We start from the raw sequence: 21343 nt of genomic DNA on the forward strand, positions 1-21343 counted from the left end.
TGACGTGTAACCACCGGGGGACTTCAGAACATCGCCTGGGTTTAGAAGTTTGTGATTTTAATATTGTATGTGACAGAGATGAGGAAATACAGTAGGATGTGCTAGGTTATCCACAGCTACGTTTTTATGTCTCTGACAAGTCCAATAAGAAAGACTAGAAGTAACTAGACCCGAGTAGATGACAGAAGCACCTGACCAAAACTTCCCAACATCGCCTGCCCATGTCCCTCAGTCCCATCTGTCAGCTGTCCTTGCCATTTTGGGCCCGAACTCTGTACACAGTCCTGCTGCTGCACCCAAATCCTGACACACAGACCTTCCTTCTGCAGTACAGATGGCATCCAAGGCCATTCCTTTTATCCCCTTAAGAGGACTTGGAGAAAAGCACTGGCAACAACGTCTCTCTCTCCACACCTCTCGCATGTGGCAGGAAAGGATTATAGTGTGACATCTGACCTGTCCTGCAGCAGTGAAAGGACATCTTAAGTGAAAAGCAAGACCTCTGCAGTTGCAAATCTGTTGGTTGGGCTGGTGACCTTCAGCTGGGTGTCTCTTGGGCTGACATCACAATCCACCTGTTCTGCCCCCACCTCCACAGAGCTGTGGTGTAGGTCTGAATGTAACAGGTAAAAGGTGGTGCTGACCACCCAGCAGGAAGGCAGCAGCAACAGTTCCCCCCACACACACACCAGCAAGTACTGAAACTTTTCAGATCTGTGGTTACTTCTGTAAATTCACAGCAATATATCTCCTGTCCTTTTAGGGAAACAGTTTGCAGCTGGTTTTGTGTTTTTGTTACTTCAAGACTACGTAACTTGATGTGGTCCTTGGTGCTATCTTAGGAGACAGAGGCAGGCAACAGCTAGGACAAAATGTAGCTTTTTTATGCAAAGCATGTGCTGGCTTCATTTCTCGGTGCAGTCTGAGACCTCAGATTGTAGGCAGGTGTTCTGTAGATGCAAAACCCAGGAGAAGCAGGTACCTGGCAGTGGAGCTTACTTGGGAGTAATGAATTCAACACTGACTATTCTGCTGTGAGCAGAAGATTGGACCTCCTGAAGTCTTTTCCAACCTAAGCGACTCTCTATTTCTAACCTCACTATCAAAGTTCACATACACTTAACAGGCTTTTGGATAGTTACAATTGTCGAATGTTGAAGTATTTAATTTATCATAAGCAAAATGTGCAACTCTTTTAAAAAGATGCTGTATAGAGAATCCTTTTTAATAAGACTTTCCAACTCTAGGGTTCACAATAATTTTTTGCAGCCACTAAAGATCAGGTTCTTCAAGAGTACTGCAGATATACCTGCCCTTTGGCTTTACAAGTTGAGAGCAAGCAGTATTCTTCTGTTCAGACATCCAATACTGACTTTCAATTACATCCATCCAACTATTAAAAAAATTTCAAAAACTATTGATTTTTTTATGACGCTTGTGTTCTCTAGGAACTTCAGCTGCTACTCTCCACAAATTCTTGAATTCCAAACAGATCTTCACTTATAACCTTAACCAGTTTCAAAATTCAGGTTTTACAATTAATTAACTGCCTGTGAAGTCTAATCATCTGCAGTCTTCTAAATCCAACCTTGAAATACTCCCATTACAAGCCACCTCAGAACTATTTGGGATTACAAATTATGATCCAGAATAGGGCTGGCAGATCTAAATCAACATGGCAGGAGAACAACCTTGTTCAGCTCTGTAGTTCACATAATTTTGTAAAATACAGTGACTTGAAAGAAAACAACAAATGCACATAATTGGCATTAATTAAGAACATTTTTATTACCTACAATCAAAGACCTATAAGGAAGGTTTACTTGTCAGAGAGGGAGCTTTCTTTGCTGAGAAATTACAAGTCTTAGTTAATTAACCATCTAATTTTTTGTAGTATAGTTGTTAAGTGGTTTTCACTTTTATTTTCTTCTAAATGAATGTTAGTCTAAACAAAAGCAGTTGTTTAAAGTGAGGTCAGAAAAAAATGCTGAAATATTTTAGTCTTGTTTTAACTGAATTCTCAGTTTGTTGTCACTATTACAAAGGTTTCATTGTGTGTTGAGAAGCAACAGGAGTTTTTCAGACTTTAATGTTATGAGAAGACAGTTGAATCTGAACCTGTGCACACACATTAGGATAGATCTATTGTAGTTCACAAATTCAGGGCATCATGAAGGCAACTTTGCCTGCTGGGCACAGACAAACAGCCTAGTCACACGAGCTGAGCAGGTAAGGACTACTTGCCTGTCAAGATTCATTGTTATGGTAAAATTAAAAAAAAATGCAGCCACTTAGAATACTATTTTCGGGACTGTGAGCACAACTACTTTGCTGCTCATTTTTAATTTTTCTCAGCAGTAAGGTTCAGCAATGTATACAGTGACTACTGCTGTCTCCCTTCAAGCTGCAGCCTCAACTAAGCCATCGGTTACAAGCAACAAGGGACTGCCTGCCTTGCTGAAGTTATCTTAGGTATGAGCTTCCACAGGCAGACTAATTCAAATCTATTTTTGTAAATTACAGATTGTGTTAAATATACATGAAGGAAAATATGGAACAGTTGCTTTTACTGCACAACATGAGTTATTTCCCATTACAAGTTCCCTCCGAGAAAACTATAAATTTCAAAATCTGCCAATTAGTGGCAGTGACTACTGATGATTCTGTATTCCAGTCAAGCAGTAGTATTTGCTGAGTACTGCACAGGGCAGAACAATATTCCAGGAAAATCAAGGGACCATGATACCTGACAATAACAAGCTGAAGGATGCAGTGAGTTACTAGTCCAAGCTCTCCCTTTCAGAAGGATGCAGGCTGTGTCACTGCATCAGCCAGAAGGATTAAATCTTTACATGTATGTAAGACTGTCAATACCTGAAATACAGTTCAGGGCAATAATTTGACAACTTTTGCCTCAGAGAGAGTGATCAGAAAAGTAAACACAAATAAATACTTCCTAGAAAACTAAGTCCTCAACCACAAATGCTCAAACAGCTTTTTTCTTCCATTTCTTAAATCATAGAATGTCCTAAGGACCATTCAATTTGTCCTAATAAAACAAAGCAGGTATGACAGCTCTCTAAAACTATACATGGATAAACATCAAAAATGGAACAAGAACTAGTAAAACAAAAGGAATAAACAAAGAACCAGTGGTACAATCTCTCCATGAATAAACTAGCTTGGAAACTCTAGCTGGGGATTTCCAGTCAGGAGAACAATTGGGTTCTGTAAAAATCTTCTGATGGAACCAGTGGAAAAAAAGACTGCAGACCAGACCTTAACTAACTGTAAGACAAAACTTTGTAAGTTCACTGAAGGGACAAAGTAGTGTCTACAAGATAAGAGACTGGAACCCGCCACCTGCAAGGTCCCAGAAGGTGGAATCATAGAGTCATGGAGGTTGGAAAATACCTCCAAGATCATCAAGTCTATCTGTTAACATTGCCAAGTCCATCACTAAACTAAATGCACATATACAAGCCTTTTGAATACCTCCAGGTCTGTGACTCAGCTTCCCTGGGCAGCTTGTCCCAATGCTCCATAAAACTTTCAGTGAAAAATGTTTTTATAATAGCCAATCTAAACCTTCCTTGCACAACTTGGGGCCATTTCCTCTTGTCCTGCTGTTTGTAACCTAGGAGAGGAGGCTGACTCTCACTTTTTTACACCCTCCTCTGAGGAAGTCGTAGAGAACAATAAGGTGCCCCTGAGCCTCCTTTTCTCCAGACTAAACACCCCCAGCTCCCTCAGCCACACAGGACTTGTGCTCCAGACCCTTCTCTAGCTCTGTTGCCCTTCTCTGGACTCACTCCAGCACCTCAGTATTTTTCTTGTAGTAAGGGGTCCAAAACTGAACACGGGGTTTGAGGTGCAGCCTCACCAGCTCTGAGTACAGGGGCACGATCACAGTCCTGGTCCTGCCAGCCACACTACTTCTGACACAAGCCAGGATACCATTGGCCTTTTTGGCCACCTGGGCCACTGCTGGCTCATGATCAGCTGCTGTTGACCAGTACCCACAGATCCTTTTCTGCTGGGCAGTTTTCAGCCATGTTGGCCCAGCCTGCAACTCTGTCTGGGGCTGTTGTGATCCAAGTGCAGGACCTGGCACTCCACTCTCCTGAATCTCATAGTTTGCCTTGGTACATTGACCCAGCCAGTGGAGATCCCTCTGCAGAGCCTCCTACCTTCAATACTGCACCCAATTAAGTGTTGTCTGTCAATTTCCTGAGGGTACTCTCAATCCCCTTGTCCATATTGTTAATAAAGATACTACACAGAACTGGCCCCAGTGCTGAGCCCTGGGGAGCACCACTGGTAACTGGTGACCAGCTGCATTTGACTCCATTCACCACCACTCTTTGGGCTTGGCCAGTTTCTCCAGAAAAATGCTGCAGGACATGACATCAAAGGCTTTACTGAAGTCTAGGTAGACACATTCACAGCCTTTCCCTTACCACAGATCAGGTTGGACAAGCAGGACTTGCCCTTCATAAGCCCACGCTGACTGGGCCTGGTCACCTGTTTGTCCCATATGTGCCTCGTGATGGCACTGAAGATGATGTGTTCCATGGCCTTCCCCAGCACCGAGGTCAGACTGATGTGCCTGCAGTTCCCTGGATCCTCCTTCCAGCCCTTCTGGTGTAACAAGGCTGGTAATGTCTTGTTCTGCAAGAGACATTCATCACTTTACAGCTCAGAGCACACCTGAAAAAGCACAGATGCAAACCTGCTGATTGTCAGCTAAGCAAACTGACTTTGAATGAGTAGGGAACATTGATGGGACTGTGCACTCCACTTTGTTAATACACAAAGATGGGGCTTCATTCCTCTCTCATGAATGACTGGAAGAGCTGTCACTTTTCAGTCTGGCATGTGCCCAGTGAGCTTGAGCCTATCTGAGGTTTATGAAATGTACAACCGACACCTTTCCACCACGTGCTGAACTGCTGAGTTGCACATGGCACACAGGAACAGTACTTATTCTGGTGAGGTTTTATCCATCTATCTTGAGTCCAGGAAACTCCCAGGTAATGTCAGATTGCCTTGAGGCCATATTCACTGTGCTTGTCACTGGTTTCAGAGGATACCCCCCATGGTGTCTGATACATTTACAATAATGGATTACATGGGAACAGGGAATATCTCTTTTCATACCTTCACTGCCTCCAGGTAAACTCTCACAGGATATGGGACAAACCTTTGAGTTCTTCATTCACGTGATGTCTGGATGTCAGATGAAGATCCAGATGTGAGTAATGCAAGTGACCTTAGAGTCCCTGACATGGAGGCACTTTTGCTGGAGGAGCTGCCTTCAAGTCTCACTGGGAAGATCAGGCCAAGATCTGCTGGGCAGCAAGATGCTGCAACTATGAACTCCATTTTCTCCAGGGACAATTGTCTATTGTTTCCACAATCAGAAGAAAAGTTATAGGGTTTATTTCAATATTGTTGCTGTCTTGTACCTTTAACTGATCAGTTATGTGGGTATAGACTGCAGTGGCTATCTGGAAACTCCTGAGATTGCAAAGAGCAAAAACTCAGACTCAGGTGCCAGCTGGATCCCAGTATGACTCCAATTCTTACAACCATCAAAACCTGTCCCGCCAGTTGATAGTGAGTTACTTTGAGAGAAAGGAGACAGAGGCAAGTGTCTGACCTCCACACAAACTATTTATGTTGAGTCACCTGAGGTCCTACATGAGATGAAAAGTTCTTTAGTGCAGTATCAGGAAACCCTGGAAGAAAATGAGGACAGGATTTGAAGTGTGTTGATCTGATTTTTCATATTAGAAGGGATTCTACCCATCAATACTTGATGCAAAGAAGCTAATATGGTAATAAGTGCCCAGAAATAAAGGTAATTACATATTTGGAAATAAACTGAGGGTAAGACATCAGGTTGTCCTATGAGAACTGCTTTACTCTATTAAGCATTACTGTAGGATACGAGACTGCAGACTCAACAGTGCTGCTCCCATTTCCCAACTGATAACTTATCTATGCAATGCATAAATTCACATTTCTCTGACCCACCTTCAGGAGAACTACAAGATATATTTCAGGAACTAGTACTCTAAAATATGCATTAATTTCATTAGTACAGCAAAGGTTTCATAATCTCTTTAAAGACAAATTACATTCTGGAACAGTTTATATGTAACTGTTTAGCTAACAAAAAAGCCTTAATAAGTAAACTTACAAAGTTATTTCTCTTAAAATAAATGTTGTGTTTTAAAGTTATTAAAAATGAGTTTAACATACTTACACTTTATATAACAGATACTATGTTTCACTACCCAAGAAACAAAATTACTATGTATCACACATTAACACATACTGCTTATATGAGAAGGGACAGTTAAAATCAAGTGAAAATTTTAAATCTCAAATTTTGAAGTGTTTCACCTATAATAAATACTACTGCATTAAAAAAGAAGGATTTTTTTATTTCTTAGTAACACCTAAAGAGTATTACTATATGTAAAAGAGTATAAAGAAGAGTATTACTAATATAGCTACAAAAAACATACAAAACCTTTTGATATATGAAATTTGCTGTTATTCAACATACAAAAAGTCAGGCTAAATTGAGTCTGAAAATTGCAACACAGTTTTTATAGGACATTTTAAATCAAAGAGGAATTTTAAAAAATATTGCTGATATTCTGTCAACAGCTAGTAGACAGTTTGCTAGCCCTCAGAGAGCAAAGAAAGAAATTATAATTGGATTAAGTAAAATATAGACCCAACCAAGAAATTCAACACTGATAAAAACACACACTTGCAAAACTCAGCGAAGGGCTAGAATGAATTATTTTACTAGGTAAAAAAGAATTAATATTAGCTCTATGTTCATTTTAACATATATATAAACATTAACAATCCCAAGGCTGCCTATTAGCTCACAAATGGCATATTTAGAGTATTTATGATATTATACCCCATGTTGGGACATCCCATTACAGAGTCACGGTGGTAAGCTCCATACTTAAGGTGGATTCTGCAACACATTGCATCTTTCCAGTTATTCTCCTGCAGTATGATTACGCTGGGGCAAGAATTTACCACTTGGTTTCTGTCCACAGGGGAATCTCTTTGGAAGCTGACAAACTGATTTAAGCAGCTGTGAAATAATTTACTGGGTCTTGAGTTTTACTAAAGGAGCACAAAAGGCGTTGAGAGCTTTTGGTGTTTTATGCCACAAGAAGAATGTTTGGTTCAGTAACTGTCCAGTTTCTCTTTGACTTTCCTCTTGCCTCCCACAAGGATCATATTTGACTGCCATTTGAATGCAACCATTGGTAAGTGCATCTTTCCCAAGCTGCATGTCTAACACAGCCCTTTAAAAATGTACACAGTCCTGGGGAGAGAGAAGATGCCACAACAACAGAGCCCAAATCAACATTAGGTGTATATAAACAAAAATTGTGTTTAAATATAAAACATGCTTCAGCTGATACCACATTTCCAGATTCCCAAAAGTCTAATGAGGAAATGTTAAGCAGCATTATCCTTCTACAGATGAAAGAACTGAGACAGAAAAGCAGAATATGGCAAAGACAAAAAATATCACAAAAACTGGTGTTATAATTCCTAATCTAATATTCCTCCTGTGAGACCACATTGCTTACTATAAATAAGCTATTTCCTCCCTAAAATTCAGTTGTTAAAATAACTTTTGAACTTCTCTGCAAACAAGGGATGCTGTGAGTCCAACACTCACCCCAAGAAACACTGGAAGGATTAATTAAGGTTTGTAAAGCACTGAAAGTGTAGGGGAAACCCCCAGGAGGCAGTCCCTATTTCCATATTCTGACCAGGACTTGAAAGGCATGCAATAAATACAGCCTGGGGCACAGAACAAGCAATACGAATAAAATAAAATATTGAACAGCTGTTTGTTAAGTGAATACAGTTCATCCCACACACCAAATTTTTTTTCTGCCTTAGGCTGCAGGGAGTGGGAGGCTGAAATAAAATGTTACTTTGAAGGGTTAAATAGTGAAGAAGTTATAGAAAATTGGAACGGTTTCTTACAAATGAAAATATTAAGATAACCTTTACAAGCAGAACTGCAAGCCCCACTCATTATTATATTAGAAATACAACTGGTTAGATAGTACAAAAAGTCTATGTTTTACCAGGTTAACTTCTGTGTGGAGATGCAGTGTCTTTCAGCTTATAAAAGCTATGTGGACACCACCAAACTCACACAAAGCCCTCATTTTATAAAGAGGGGTGAAAAGAAAAGATTACATAGCTCTTACAAAACTCGGAATGTTCCAAATACTACAGTAAGCAAAGATGGTGAGATCTGCCTGGCACTGAAGCCCAAGGAGCCAACCTCAGCCACAGCAGCTCTGCTCCCCAGCTCGCTGCTGCCTTCCCAGAGCAGGCAGCACGGAGCTGCCGGGGCTGGGAGCTCCCAACTCACACGAGCAGCCTGCACGGCTTGCTGGGTGCTGACTTCTGCCTCCTCTTGCAAAGTGACGAGAGTTTATTTGCTTTTCAGCACCAGAAAGTGGAATACCGAAAAGTAAAGAGAGCCTGTGTTCGACTGGAAAAATGAAAGGAAAGCATGCACAGTGTGATGGAGCCTCACTCTTCTACCACTACAACTTCTGCGGGTATTACGGGGAAGGAGAAAAGAATTGCCTGAACACAACAATACAGAGAGCAAGGAAGGAAAAACAGGAACTGTGGTAATCAGAAGTAACTGCAAACATAAATATTATTTTCTAACATTTCTTATTTTCCTTTCCAGAAATTGCTCTGTAATATCACTTCCCGCCCCCCCCACATTATTTTTCTCCCTTTACAAAAATAAAGATTTTCCTAAGACTGGTATTCAGAACTGACAGCCATTAACCCCAGGATCTGTTTTTAGAATGCACTTGAGAAAACTTATTTTCTAAAACCACCAGGAAAAAAATCAAGTCAATTTTAGCAATTACAGCAGTCAAATATTTTTAATTATAATTTCATGTTGTTAAGTGAATAAACAAAAAATACTGTGGCAAAAAAACACATTGGAAAAAAAACAACAAAAAGGAGCATTAGGAAACCAACCCAGTATTTGATGTCTCCTCTTTTTTTGCTGCTGAAAGCCACATGGCACACAGTATTTTTAACTGAGGAGTCTTGTTTCAAATATATGCTGAGGAATCTTATTTCAAACATATACTAAATAAGGAGAGGAGTATTAAAACAGGCAGTCCCTTACTCTAATTTTATCCATCTCCCTCCTCTTCTTTCCTTGATGCAGTGAAACTTTAACACCAAACCCTGTCTCTCTCTCTCTCTCTCTCTCTTTTTTGTAAACAGTGATCAACATTTTCCTAAATGACCCCTGAAACGACCTACTTCGAAACTACTCATTAGTAACAGCCACGTTTGCAATATTAACCTGGATGTGGCTGTTTATTAAGATCTTTTAAGGGGGTTAGAATGAAGACACACTGCTGGTGTACAGGGAGCACAGAAGGGGTAATTTAAAACCCATGTTTTTCCTCCCCCTCGCCGAAAACATGCCCAACATTGTGCAGCTGTGCTGCCAGCTTCATCACTCCCTCCATCTCCACTCTTGCTAATTAAAAGGTTGATCACAGAACAATGCTCTTCTCATTAATTTCAGCTTTCTGATTGGGCAGGATTCCCACTCGCTCCGCCTGATCTTTTCCACACTGCTGAAGTTAATGTGACAGGAGCCCGAAGATGGATTACCCGCTGCCATATTGCCCATCACCTCCAATCAGCAGCTATCGGGGTAAACTGATTGTTCTAATTTGCTCTCATTATTTTTACAATATCAGGAGAAAATAACGCACACAGCTCACTGTCAAAGCCGTGAAAATCAGCCATTAGTTAAACCCAGACACTGAGTGGCTTTATTAGAAGCACTGCAGTTTATTGATTCAGCTTCGGTAAACTAAGATAATACCTGTCCTCTTTAAACACACTTTTTAAGGTGCACTTATGGAGCAAAAAAATATTTATTAGGATGCTTTTGGAAATGCTCGTTGTCTCAGCCTGTAATTTTGATACGCTGGCAGACAACAAAGATTAAGAACAATGGAAGCTTGACTTCCACATAAAGAAGGGCAAAATATGCAGCATTATCTGCACGGCAGCCTGCGTGCACGTCTCAGCTACTCTTCTACAGTTTAAATAAAAATCATCTCAGGACCAGTATGGCAGGTTAAGATGGAAATACATCCCATAATCACACAAAATTCAGTACTACCATAAATGCAGACATGGTACAGGCATGATTGTATCAGCTGTATGTACAAGGTCAGTGATGTAGTATTTGGTTTGGTTTTCTGTTGGATTTTTTTGGCTACTTTTTACCCTATGCAAAGGCATTATGCTGCCACAATTTGGGAACATGTTCAGAAATGTCACTCCACACTAAAGCCTCACAGGATCCCAGAGCTAAGAAATGAATAAAGTATTGTTAGCAGTATGAAGTCAGGAATTTTTACACCACAGCAATGTTTAAAAAATGCTGAATATTCTGGACCTCTGACTGTCTCTATGTTGTATATAAAGGGTCCTACATTATTTTGCCTGCTGCTTATCTGCATCTTAGTGAAGGGAAATGCTAAATAATGGGATTAACAGAAATATGATACCTTAAATCTTGCTAAACATAAACCCTTAACTGGTGTCTACAATGCTCTAACTGGCAATGTACTCCAAGAGTGACAGGCAGAGCACAGCAGACTGATTTTACTTTTAAATAATATCTAAATTAGATTAGTTCTTTGTGTAGATCTGCATGAACCAGAGGGGACATTCATCATTGTGCCAAAAAAGTTAAATTCACTGGGGTACGCTCAAAGTGAATGGTTCTAGACCTACGTTTTATCTCTCAGATGCATCATCAAGATGCTGTGCCAATATGCATGAAGCCAGCTAGGAGCTGCAAGAAAGACAACGGGAGAGTAACTGGATAGTAGAAAAGGTTTAATTTTTTCCTTTGTCGATTATGAATTGCTTGGGACAGGATCTGTGGTTTCTCTGTCTTGTAAGCACAGAGCATCCCTTTCAAGAATTGAGCTTCTTTTTGAATATTTAAATGGCTTAAATATGAAGAAGGGTATTCTCCTCCCCCACCTCCAAACCAGATGTAATTCTAGTTCCCCCTCCTCCCCCTGATGTAATTTAAAATGCTACAATTTCCATTACTGCTTTTTAATATTTTTAAATCCTCATCAGCTAGAGCCTTGTGTTTGGGGTTTGATTTTTCCTCCCTCCTAGAAAAGCCACCTCCTAGCTTTGTTTGGCATCTCTTTTGACCCTTGCTAATGGTGTTCTCTTGGAGGGGCGTGCCATGCTTTTCCTCTTAAAATTCCTGCACTGAAAGACTGCACCACACCACACTCCACAAAACGTGCTGATGGCACAAATTACAAGCCCCCAGCCGAACACTCCAGCCCCCACCATTCGGGCAGATTTATGTGGGCTCTTGCCGACGTTATTACAAGTCAGAGTTTATTGGGAAATTGTTACATTATGCGGAGTGTCTAACAAATTGCTTATGCTGCTATAATTGGATTACAACAGCCGCTTGCTCCCACCGGTAAGATTAGGCAAGTAGGACTCCTGCCGATCTCTGAGCGTTAGCAGTAATTTTATTTGCCTTGCCTCTCTCTTTCCTAACAACATGCCTCTTTCCCTGCCAGCTGTCTGCTGAAAAGGCACAGGCTTGTTCCTTGGCCCTAACAATGCAATTACAGCCCTGCAGATCGCACTGTTTGTGCATTAAGTACAGAGCCAAAACGAGGCGAATTGATCGTTTGACTTTTGGAGGAGCCATGTGATCTCTGCGTGCGGGTGATCCGGCATGCACCAGTGGGCAGTGCTGCAGTGCGCGCCTCGCCATGAACCCGCTCCTCGCCACCTCCCTCCCCTGCCCGCTCCCAACAGCAAAGATGTTGGAGCCCACCCCACCTAAATCCCCCTCAAGCAATAAAAGCAGCCTCATTTTTGGGTGCTCTCTTACTAGACTGAACTCAGAACCCACTCTGCCTTCTGAAATGTGATACTTGGCCACATCAGTGGCTTCCCTGCAGTGGGCTACACTAGGAAACTGTTATTACAGCATTCTGTACCACAAGCTTTAGCACAAGAATTGGACATATTTTCAAACAACTTTTTAAATTCTTGTATTTGAAAAATACTAAAAATACATGTAGCGTCATGTATTCTGTACCAGTCAATACAGATAGATGACTACTTAAAAAGCAATGTTTCCCTTCATGTCTGCCACCATTTATCACCAAAGCCACTGATGACTTGGATTCTGAACGGCTTCACATTTCCAGCATGAAGGAACCTAAAGCACTTTGTAAATGCAGGTCTAGTTTGGTTGTAACACTTATCCTTACAAGCTTGATGTGATGGATCTGGAATGAAGACCTCAAGGCTGTAATTCTTTATGCAGAGTACCCATCACCAAACCAGCAAACACACGCAAGGAACTACAACATGTGATACTACACATAATATAGTCACCGAGGAATTTTGACTAAGGATGCCAGGTCAAGTTCTGAATTTTAAAAGACTTATATTACATGTTCTCTGTTTGTACACTGAGAGGATTCCAGGATGATTTCATTTAGAAGAGACCCCTGGAGTTCTCCAGCTCAGCCTCCTGCCCAAAGCAGGGTGCTTTATGAGGTCAGATCCGGTAACTCATGGCTTCATTTAGCCTGGTCTTGTAAACCTCCAAGGATGGAGGCTGCAGAGCCTTCACAAGTAACCTGCTCCAGCTTGACTGTCATCACCACAAGAAAATTCTTCCTTGAAACCACTCAAACATGAGATGGAGTTTCTAACATCTGTGGGGGGACCTTCCAGTATTTACTGAACTCAATCTGAAATGTAATGCAATTTGCTTTATCAAGATTCCAAACCATGGGGTCCAAAAAGTAGAAACATCTCCAATGAGTTGACCAAACTTGGAAAATGATTCTTCATATGAAGATTTTGCCTATCCCCTGCCTGACCACCCTTCCTGCAGAGCCTGGAGAACTGATCTCCATAATACGCTTAAGAGACCCTCAGCTACAAAGCAATGTATGTGTTAGCTTTTATATTGCTATTTCTTCAAAGTCTCTGTTGCATTTAAAAGAATCCCAAGTGTAATTCTTTTTTAATTTGTGGTTTCATTGACATGCGAAGTCATTTTGGGTGGTAAGAGAAGCAGAAATGACAACCACTCCACAATGTTTTCGTAACTGAAGACTAAAGAAGCCTGTTTACACATAGTTTAACACTCAAAAGAAACTCTGAACAGCTGAAATGCCTTATAAATAGCTCAGACCCAGAGGAAGTGCAAACGTCTGCATTGTGAATTGTAGATCTTAATTACAGACAATGGCTGGTACAGCAAGTAGCACAGAAAAAAAAAGTGAAACAGTTGTACTGTTCATGGTTGGCAATAATTCTTCAGGAAAATATTTACTATCAATCAGTTATGAGAAAAGGGACTCTGCGCTCATAAAACAGCACGTTGCTTCTCATACCAGGACCATTTTGCTTCAGCATAATCTGAATTTAAACAGCTTGTTTCCTGCGGATATAATTTTGGAAATAAATAAAACAAGTCTATCAAAATCTGGAGAATGTGTATGGTGGGGTGGAGTGGGGGGAGCAGGAATATCACATTTCTTTCTCCATCATTTGCAAAAAGGTTATTAGACCAAGATGAAGCTAAAGCATAAAGATTGTCTTGACCTAAAAAAAGATGAACTAGCAAGGAAGATGAAAGTAGTCATATTTGTGACAGGAAGATCATCATTAGGGCAAAGCTTTTAGATAAAACTCCATGCCATTTTCTACTTTTGCTGAGAATTCTCTTTCAAAACACCTTTGCACGTTAAGCACTCCCAGCAATGTCCCTGCAATGCCTGCCACTCACACAATTCTCATTACAGAGAGAATACCTCCAACCGAAGGGTAAAATGACATGCTTACATCTCCATCAGCCAGTGGCTGAGGTAGTGTTTATCCAGTTTGCAACAACCTCAGACATTGCTATCCCTCCCAGAGAAAGGTATAGCCAAGACACAGCAGAGGATGCTTTATTGAGGGATTTGGGGCTGGAAGCATGTCCACTGACAGTCCCTCTGCATCATTACACAGAAGCTAACATACTTTCTTATTAAAAGAGTAGAACAAATATCTGGAAACTGAATGTTGTTAGTCAAATAATATTTGTTCATGATTAAAGTGCTCTAATTTCAATCTCAGGGACTGGAAAGGCTTCAAAAGCACTAGAAAACTATGCATTATCTGAAGATGTACTGACTCAGTGGTATATCACAGCAGAACTCTGAGCTGGTAGTGCTATTCATGCAAAGTAAATGCAGACACACACTCTGGAAAAAAAGAGCCATCAATCTGTGACATAAAGGGACTTGAGAGTACAAGAGGGACATCTTCAGATCAATTTGTCCTACTGCCAACTGGAACATCCAGCCTGGAACCCTAAATGCTTCTTTATTAAAGAGTGCTTGTGGCTGCTCCTTTAAATTCATATAAAAATTCCAGACTTAATGTTATTATTGTGCAGACTATGTTTGTTCTAAAAATTCAAAAGTAGCGATGCAGAAAGAACTGACAAAGGAAAGAAGATTTCAATTACCAGCTACTTCGACCACTACCTGCTTTAGCTGAATCACCATTGAGTGTAAATGTGTAGCTACAGCTAAATAATAAGATGCATCTTTGAAAGGAAATTTCACATAGGTGCTGGAAGTGCCAAGGCCTGTTCTGTGTTTCCAGAATTAAGCACAACAGAGCTCTGTCCCACCTTTGGAAATATGATGAACAGCAAAGATTCCCTGAAAGACAGAAAATGCTTAAAAAAAAACTGAGAAGTCCCTTAGTTTGCCAGGACCTTGAAAAGCAAGACCAGTTATTACTGGTAGGACCAGTTATGTGAGTAGCAAGCAGTGGTCTGAAACAGAAGTCTCATTTTTCAAGGGTGGTATGCGTGACTATATTTTTCTTCTTCCAATTTTACTTAGATCAAGGTAGAGGCAGAGAACCTTTCCGAGCTGTTGCTGCTGAGTCCAGAACTAAGCAGAAACCTGGGGATGCTGCATGCCATTTTGAAAGTGTCTCATCAGTGCTGTCTCACAGGGTGCCTGTCTCTGGCACAAGGAGGAAAGAATTCAAAGTGCAAAATGAAACTGAGAATGCTCCTTTGTACAGGAGATACAGATGAACTGGAACCAACTGCAGGAGTTAACAAACAGTAAGATCTATCTAGTGAATGGAGGAAATGGGTATTGACTGCAGAACTCTGAGATCAGCTATACACCAATCTCCTGTTGGGAAAGGAAAGAGCACTTGGAATCAAAAGGGTATTGCTAGGATCCATGGTAATGCAAAATCTAACAAACTTGAAGCAAACAGCAGAACTCAGACCTAACACACCACATAAAGGTATGAAAAGGCAAGACTTCTGTTTGAAAACAGGACTGTATATAATCCATGCAAGGAAATACTCAGCCAAGGAGACTGGAGACACACCAGAGCATCCTGCACCACACATCAAACAGAAAGTGTGAAGGTCACTACAGAAAGATGTCCTGGGCACAGAACAGAAGAGAAACTTGTTTGCACACCCAGGAGCAACAGAAGAATCCTAGTGACATACCAGATGCCAGGGGACTTTTAACTATGTCCCTCTCTAATTGAAGATGAAGTACACACCAACACCATTATCTGCCTGAAGATACTGGCTTACAAAATATGGAACAAACAATAGGAACAGATGCTCATTTGGCCAGATTTCAATAAGCCTCATTAAAATCAAACACCCTGTCCTTGGAGCCCAGGTTCATGCTACATTTCTACCTTATTTAAGCACCTAGCACCAATTCCTGAAGGAAGTTGTCCACCTGTGGTTGCACACGTACTGGTATCATTAAAAGAAACCCTCTTGCAGAAATTTTTTAGTATCTAAAGAAACAAAAAGAAGGCATATATATATATATATATATATGCCTGTGTGTGTACACACACATGTAGAAACACAGTTAGAGACTGCATTTCCTTTTAAAAGATGTTAGCTTGAATATATATATTTGCTGATCACTCAAAGGCAATGGGCAAAAAGATGACAAAAATAACATAAAAACTCTGGCACATGCAAGAGAAATGATGCTACAGATCACACATGTGAAATCTGTGCATCACAATGTGTAATTTTTAATTTAAGATCCCACCTATTCAGTCAAAACATGCCCACACTTGAAACAATTTCTAATGCTTGTTTGCTTTTACACAAACATGTCCAAGTCCTGCCAATGGAGTTTCAGAGGACAAATATCAGAAAAGAAGGGCTAAGAACGAGACACAAAGATTCATCAGAATATTATATTCTAGCTTAAAAATGTCTGAATAAAACCAGTTAATTCATTGGTTTGCAAAAAAGCACTGAGCACCTGGTTGCAGAGTCGGCATGACACTGTACACAAAACCAGACAGACAAGGTTTCCTAACAAACATCCTTGAATGATCAAAATATTGTGGCCCTATGCTGCTTTCCACACCTGAATATGTGTATATGTTTTTCCCCCCTGCTATTTTAGGAAGAATGCCAGTTGTTAGGTTGTTAGTTTAAGCTGGATGTCCTGCACAGAAGCACTTGTTCACAAGAGAGTTTAAAAAACAGGCAGTGCTCTAGTCTGAGAGAAGATACCTCAATGTTGATATGTGTGGCCTCAAGGGTAACTGCATTTCATTCTTAGAACAAACTTTTAGAAATGTCAATGCACAGAATCAGCAAATGCCATTAATACAGTCTTAACAGAGCACAATTATCTTTTCTGCAAGTAGGTGCAGAATCAGAAATTTAGTTTTCAGAAAAACCATTGTCTCTTGCAGACTGACTGACACATCTGACAAGCAGCTGATAATGCAGATGGCAGATCCCAGCCAGGGCTGATACTGCACTGCAGAATCAGAAAAAATAAGTAATGATTTTCAAAGTAACCCCTTCTGTGTTTCACTGCAAGTTTAAAAAACAAATTGAACCCCCTACATTTGGAAAAGTGCTGCAGATAATGAAAACTGCAGCACCTTCCAGTATTCACCTCCCTCACAAAACATTCTGAAGTCCAAGGCTATAAAATACATCAATCATGGAAGATAAAACTTGCTGTGTGCAGGTGGTAGGAGAAGGCCTCTGGACTCCTTAAATCCCATTTAAGCCCTTCACTTAGGGAACATTTAACAGTTGTGCCATTTGCCAATGCCATCACTGAACCATCTGCATTTAGATAGTTGGATTTATAAATCCTTTGAAACTTCTGGAATTTCAAAGAAAAGCTTTCTTAGAACCAGCTTCATTTGATTTGTAGATAGGAAGGCAAAGGAAAGAAGTACAAGAGCCAGGCAAGCTAGTACTAGAGGAATAGAGGAATTATACCCCCAGAAAAGTCCTTATGGTTTTTTAGAGAAATATACATATACATATATATATATGTATGTATGTATGCATACATATATGTATGTTTATATATGGTTTTCCACACACATATGATGGCAGACTGTCCAAGAGTATATATACACATATACTGCCCTACAGCATATGGAGACATGATACTTCAAAAACATACACTTCTTTATCTCCAGGATGATGTCTCAAATTCATCCTCAATAGTATGAAACAAGTCTTGCTGTTCCTGCCTTGAGCCCTACTCACACCTCTCACCACAAACCTGCTGAAAACATAACTTTTGGAGAGCTTATTAGGACATGAAGTTCTTAAAGTATGTGATTTTATTTAAAAGAGGCACCACCTAAATTAGCAGCACTTCCTGCACACCCTTGCTCCTTACTGAGGCAATCAGGTCAAACAGGACACTGTAGAGCAGATGGGCTTGAATGGGTTTATTCCATGAGCTTGCTGTGAGCTGCTTTGTGGCACTGGAACAATGCTTTATGATGAGACAGCTCAGCCAGAGTCGCTCCTCTTAAAGAGTTTCACCTAGTCTGTATCATGAAGTACCTTAGGAAGCAGTGTGCAAGACCAGTCATGTTAAGAATGAAAGTGTTAGTATCAAACTTTGTACCAGGATTTTGTACCACAACTGGTGGCTTCTCTCAGAGTGAAAGGTAACTGGCATGTCAAGCACAGTTTATGAGTGCTAAGCCACCTGCAAGCACCATTGCAAACTTCTATGGTAGCCAATTCCCTGACAAGAGTCAAAAGTAATGGGACATCCAAATTTCACCAGCAAAACCCCAGCAAAGATTTAGCTGGGAAATTATCTTAAAGGTCAGTACAAAAGTGGCCCCTGAAGGGACAAGGCACCTTTAACAACCAATCAAAGTATGAAAGAAATGGACTTCAAGAAGATCTAGGAATAATAACTGAAAGAGAAAACAGGCTTTTGAGTGGTCAGGTTTGTGGTGACAGAGGAGCAACAAAATGCCAGCTGGTTTCAGTAACAGATGGCTGCATGCACTGATCTGTCCAGCATGCCCATTCTAAACTTCCTTTCAGTGGAAATACAAAGCTTACACAAGACTAAATGCATCCTTCACGCAGCCTTTCCACACATCATCATGGTTCAAATGTCCTCCATTCACAAACAGACCAAGCTGTACATTGTTTTACTCTAGTTATGCTGAATTCTAAGAAAAGAGGGTGGTTAATGGCACTTCATTTTTTCCAATCACATCTACCTTAATTGTCAAGAAATTACTTTTCTGTGACAGGCTAATAAATTTTCTTACCATTCTGACTGTAATATCTCCCTTGTCCCTTTCCTTTAAGTACAGTGTTCATGTCTTTTAATTGGAAAGTCTTTTTGCACATCCCTTCTGGTAGCTAAGAAAGGCAACCATGATACACAGAGCTCTCATGCAATATTTCTAATATGTATCTGGACATTTGTCATTTGAAATTGCCAGAGCTAATTACATGGCCAGCACAGGTCATCCCACTAGAAAAGCCTATTACTTGTGTGGCAGAATGAGCCTTTCAATCCCACATAGCTCAGGACTCAAGTAATAATTTCCAGCAGAGAAAAACAGCAAAACAGGATCCTATAGTGAAGGACAGAAAAGCCTACCCAAATACTTACTCTTTGTTTAAATATTTTTCCTAAATGTAATATTTACAAAGAACTTTTCGTTGACTAACAGTGAACAATTTGTTAAAAATCCCTCAAAACCAAAGCTGTTCTCTTACTTACTTTGGCCACACAATTTTCAGTCTTCATAGCAGTGCTTCCTAGACATACTGTTTCCTGGTTTAAGCACAGTCTGGCACAGCTGTTGTAGGTCTGCAGAAAGATTAAAATGGTTATGAATACAAGAACACAATTTTCTTTCAGGCACCACATTTTTGGCACAGAAACTTACATTAACTCCACTACTCTACTACATTTCCTTTTTCTAAGATGTAAATGTTTCAAACCAAAATAAACTAGTTTATAGCAAAAGTCTATGTTCAGGGCATGCGTGTCCTCTGAGAAGCAATGTACAATTTTACAGTACAGAAATACAACGACAAAGATTTTTCTTTTCTGTTCCTTTGAAAATGGAAAAAAAAAATCTCATCTCAGTTTTCATTCTTTCAAAAATGCTGCATAATGCAACAATTAAAGCAAGGTGATTTCTACACACTAGTTATCAGAGTACATCAAATGTGAATAAACATCAGAATCCGGCTTTATCAGAATATAAAATGTAAAATACATGGGACACAAGGAAGTTTATAATCACAAGGGAGCAAATGCAGATGACATTTCATTGTTGTACTTAATCTTATCAGTTACGTAAAGCTTTTAAATTTTTTTAAAGCAGAATGTCTTTTTTCTTTAATGCTGTCTTGCCCAAGTGACCCTCAGTTGGGGCTGCACGCTTCAATCTTTGCAGAACACATCATTCATAGTCTCTCTCCCTTTTGAGGGAAGTGTATGAACAATACTTACAAAGTGGGCTTAAAATTATAATTTGGTTGACTTGGCTGTTTAAACTAGTATGCCTGAAGAATTCAGGAGCTTCTAACTGAGGTTCTTCTCCTCACCCCCAGCACCTTTGCATCTAAGAGCTTCAGTATGGGATTAATACACCAGCCACCATTTACAGAACAATGCTCCCATGCAAAAGTGGCAGCTCAAAAGCAAGCACCAACTTGATTCGTTTCAAGAGCAGAAAGTGGACCACAGAGAAGATGTTGCCACCTCAAAAAGTTGTGTGGGGAAACCCCAAGAAAGATGCTGAAAAAGAATGAAATTAAACTTGTTACAAAGGCATTTTCAAGAAAACTAAATAAAGCATTCATGACATTTTAAGAGTGCCAGAAGACATACAAAGATTTGTAGTGAGCTGCCTGTGAGTCAACTCCCTGTAATACTCACTGGAAATCTCTGGAGATGTTTTTTGGTTTTTTAGGGCTTGCTACGATTTCCATTTGCTTGATTTGAAATGACTTCAACCCCAAACCTGCTATAGGTTACCAAAACTGTGGACAACACTGGCATGATAAGGCCTCTTAAACTTCTCCCTCTGTCCCAAAGCTCCATCACCAGAGCCACATTCCCTCAGTGCCAAGAACCAAAAAATAATCTCCCTCTCTCGCCCCTGTGCCAGAGGCCTGACTTTGTGCAAAATGCTTTCAGCAGCAACACAAAAACTGGGGAAGGAGCACATGGCAAAGGATGTCAGAGGCAAGAACGCAGAGAGATTAAAAGGGGTTTATGTTGAGGGATAGGAGGTGTGTCCACAAAGCCAGTGTTCCCAACAGCCCCCAGTCAGGTAAGCACCAACTGATGGGAACTGAGTGCTCACAATTAGTTTATAACATTTCCCTAAGTTCTTATGATCCTCATGAAATATTCCTTACTGCACACCATGAGAAATCAGTATGCTGGTTTCGGCGGATCTGTACTGGATCAACACGGTACAAACTTTCTTGGAGAAATTAAGGAAATCACATTCCTTTCCAGCTTACCTGCTTACAGAGCCCTTTTCAAGTTCACCATGAAATAGAAACAAAAGAGAGCACAGAAGCCGTATTTTCTCCATTACTTTAGTGCTCATGTTTTATTTCTCAGTGAGCTCTCTAACCAGAAAACAACCAGTGACAGACAGGAATGTAGAATATTCTGGCTCCAGCAGTTCTCCTTACATGTCACAACATTGATATCTGCTTTGACTAGCAGCCAGCAAGCAATTTGTGTCTCTAAACCCAGAAGGAGAAACTGAAAAATTCAAACACACGAATTCTTTCAAGGTGCTGTGCAAATGAACAAAGTGCATCTTTCAGCAGGAGAGGCTCAGATTCAAACTGGATTAGGCCACA

General features: G+C 40.3%; 1 protein-coding gene and 1 long non-coding RNA gene across 24 annotated transcripts in view; one reads left to right on the forward strand and one right to left on the reverse strand.

Moving 5' to 3' along the window:
- Positions 1-21343, reverse strand: part of BTRC (beta-transducin repeat containing E3 ubiquitin protein ligase) — a 114814-nt gene that overhangs the window by 34631 nt on the left and 58840 nt on the right. For all 11 annotated transcript variants that reach the window (XM_064431119.1, XM_064431116.1, XM_064431120.1 and 8 more), the window contains one exon: positions 19230-19319. In XM_064431119.1, coding sequence (XP_064287189.1) covers positions 19230-19319 — 90 coding nt within the window. The remainder of the gene's footprint in view (positions 1-19229; positions 19320-21343) is intronic.
- On the forward strand, positions 578-17343 carry LOC135306719 (uncharacterized). 13 transcript variants are annotated; one of them, XR_010367497.1, is made up of 10 exons: positions 608-695; positions 2046-2229; positions 2356-2472; positions 7092-7307; positions 8151-8313; positions 8519-8708; positions 9657-9772; positions 10884-10972; positions 11694-13089; positions 15045-17331. It is a non-coding gene; the product is annotated as an uncharacterized LOC135306719 (long non-coding RNA). The 13 variants fall into 13 exon arrangements; XR_010367498.1 differs by lacking the exon at positions 8151-8313 and adding an exon at positions 9331-9492; XR_010367493.1 differs by lacking the exon at positions 8151-8313 and adding an exon at positions 5176-5254 and having other exon boundaries at positions 15045-17329.

Source organism: Passer domesticus, chromosome 8 (genome assembly GCF_036417665.1).
Source record: "Passer domesticus isolate bPasDom1 chromosome 8, bPasDom1.hap1, whole genome shotgun sequence".
Classification (NCBI taxonomy): domain Eukaryota; kingdom Metazoa; phylum Chordata; class Aves; order Passeriformes; family Passeridae; genus Passer; species Passer domesticus.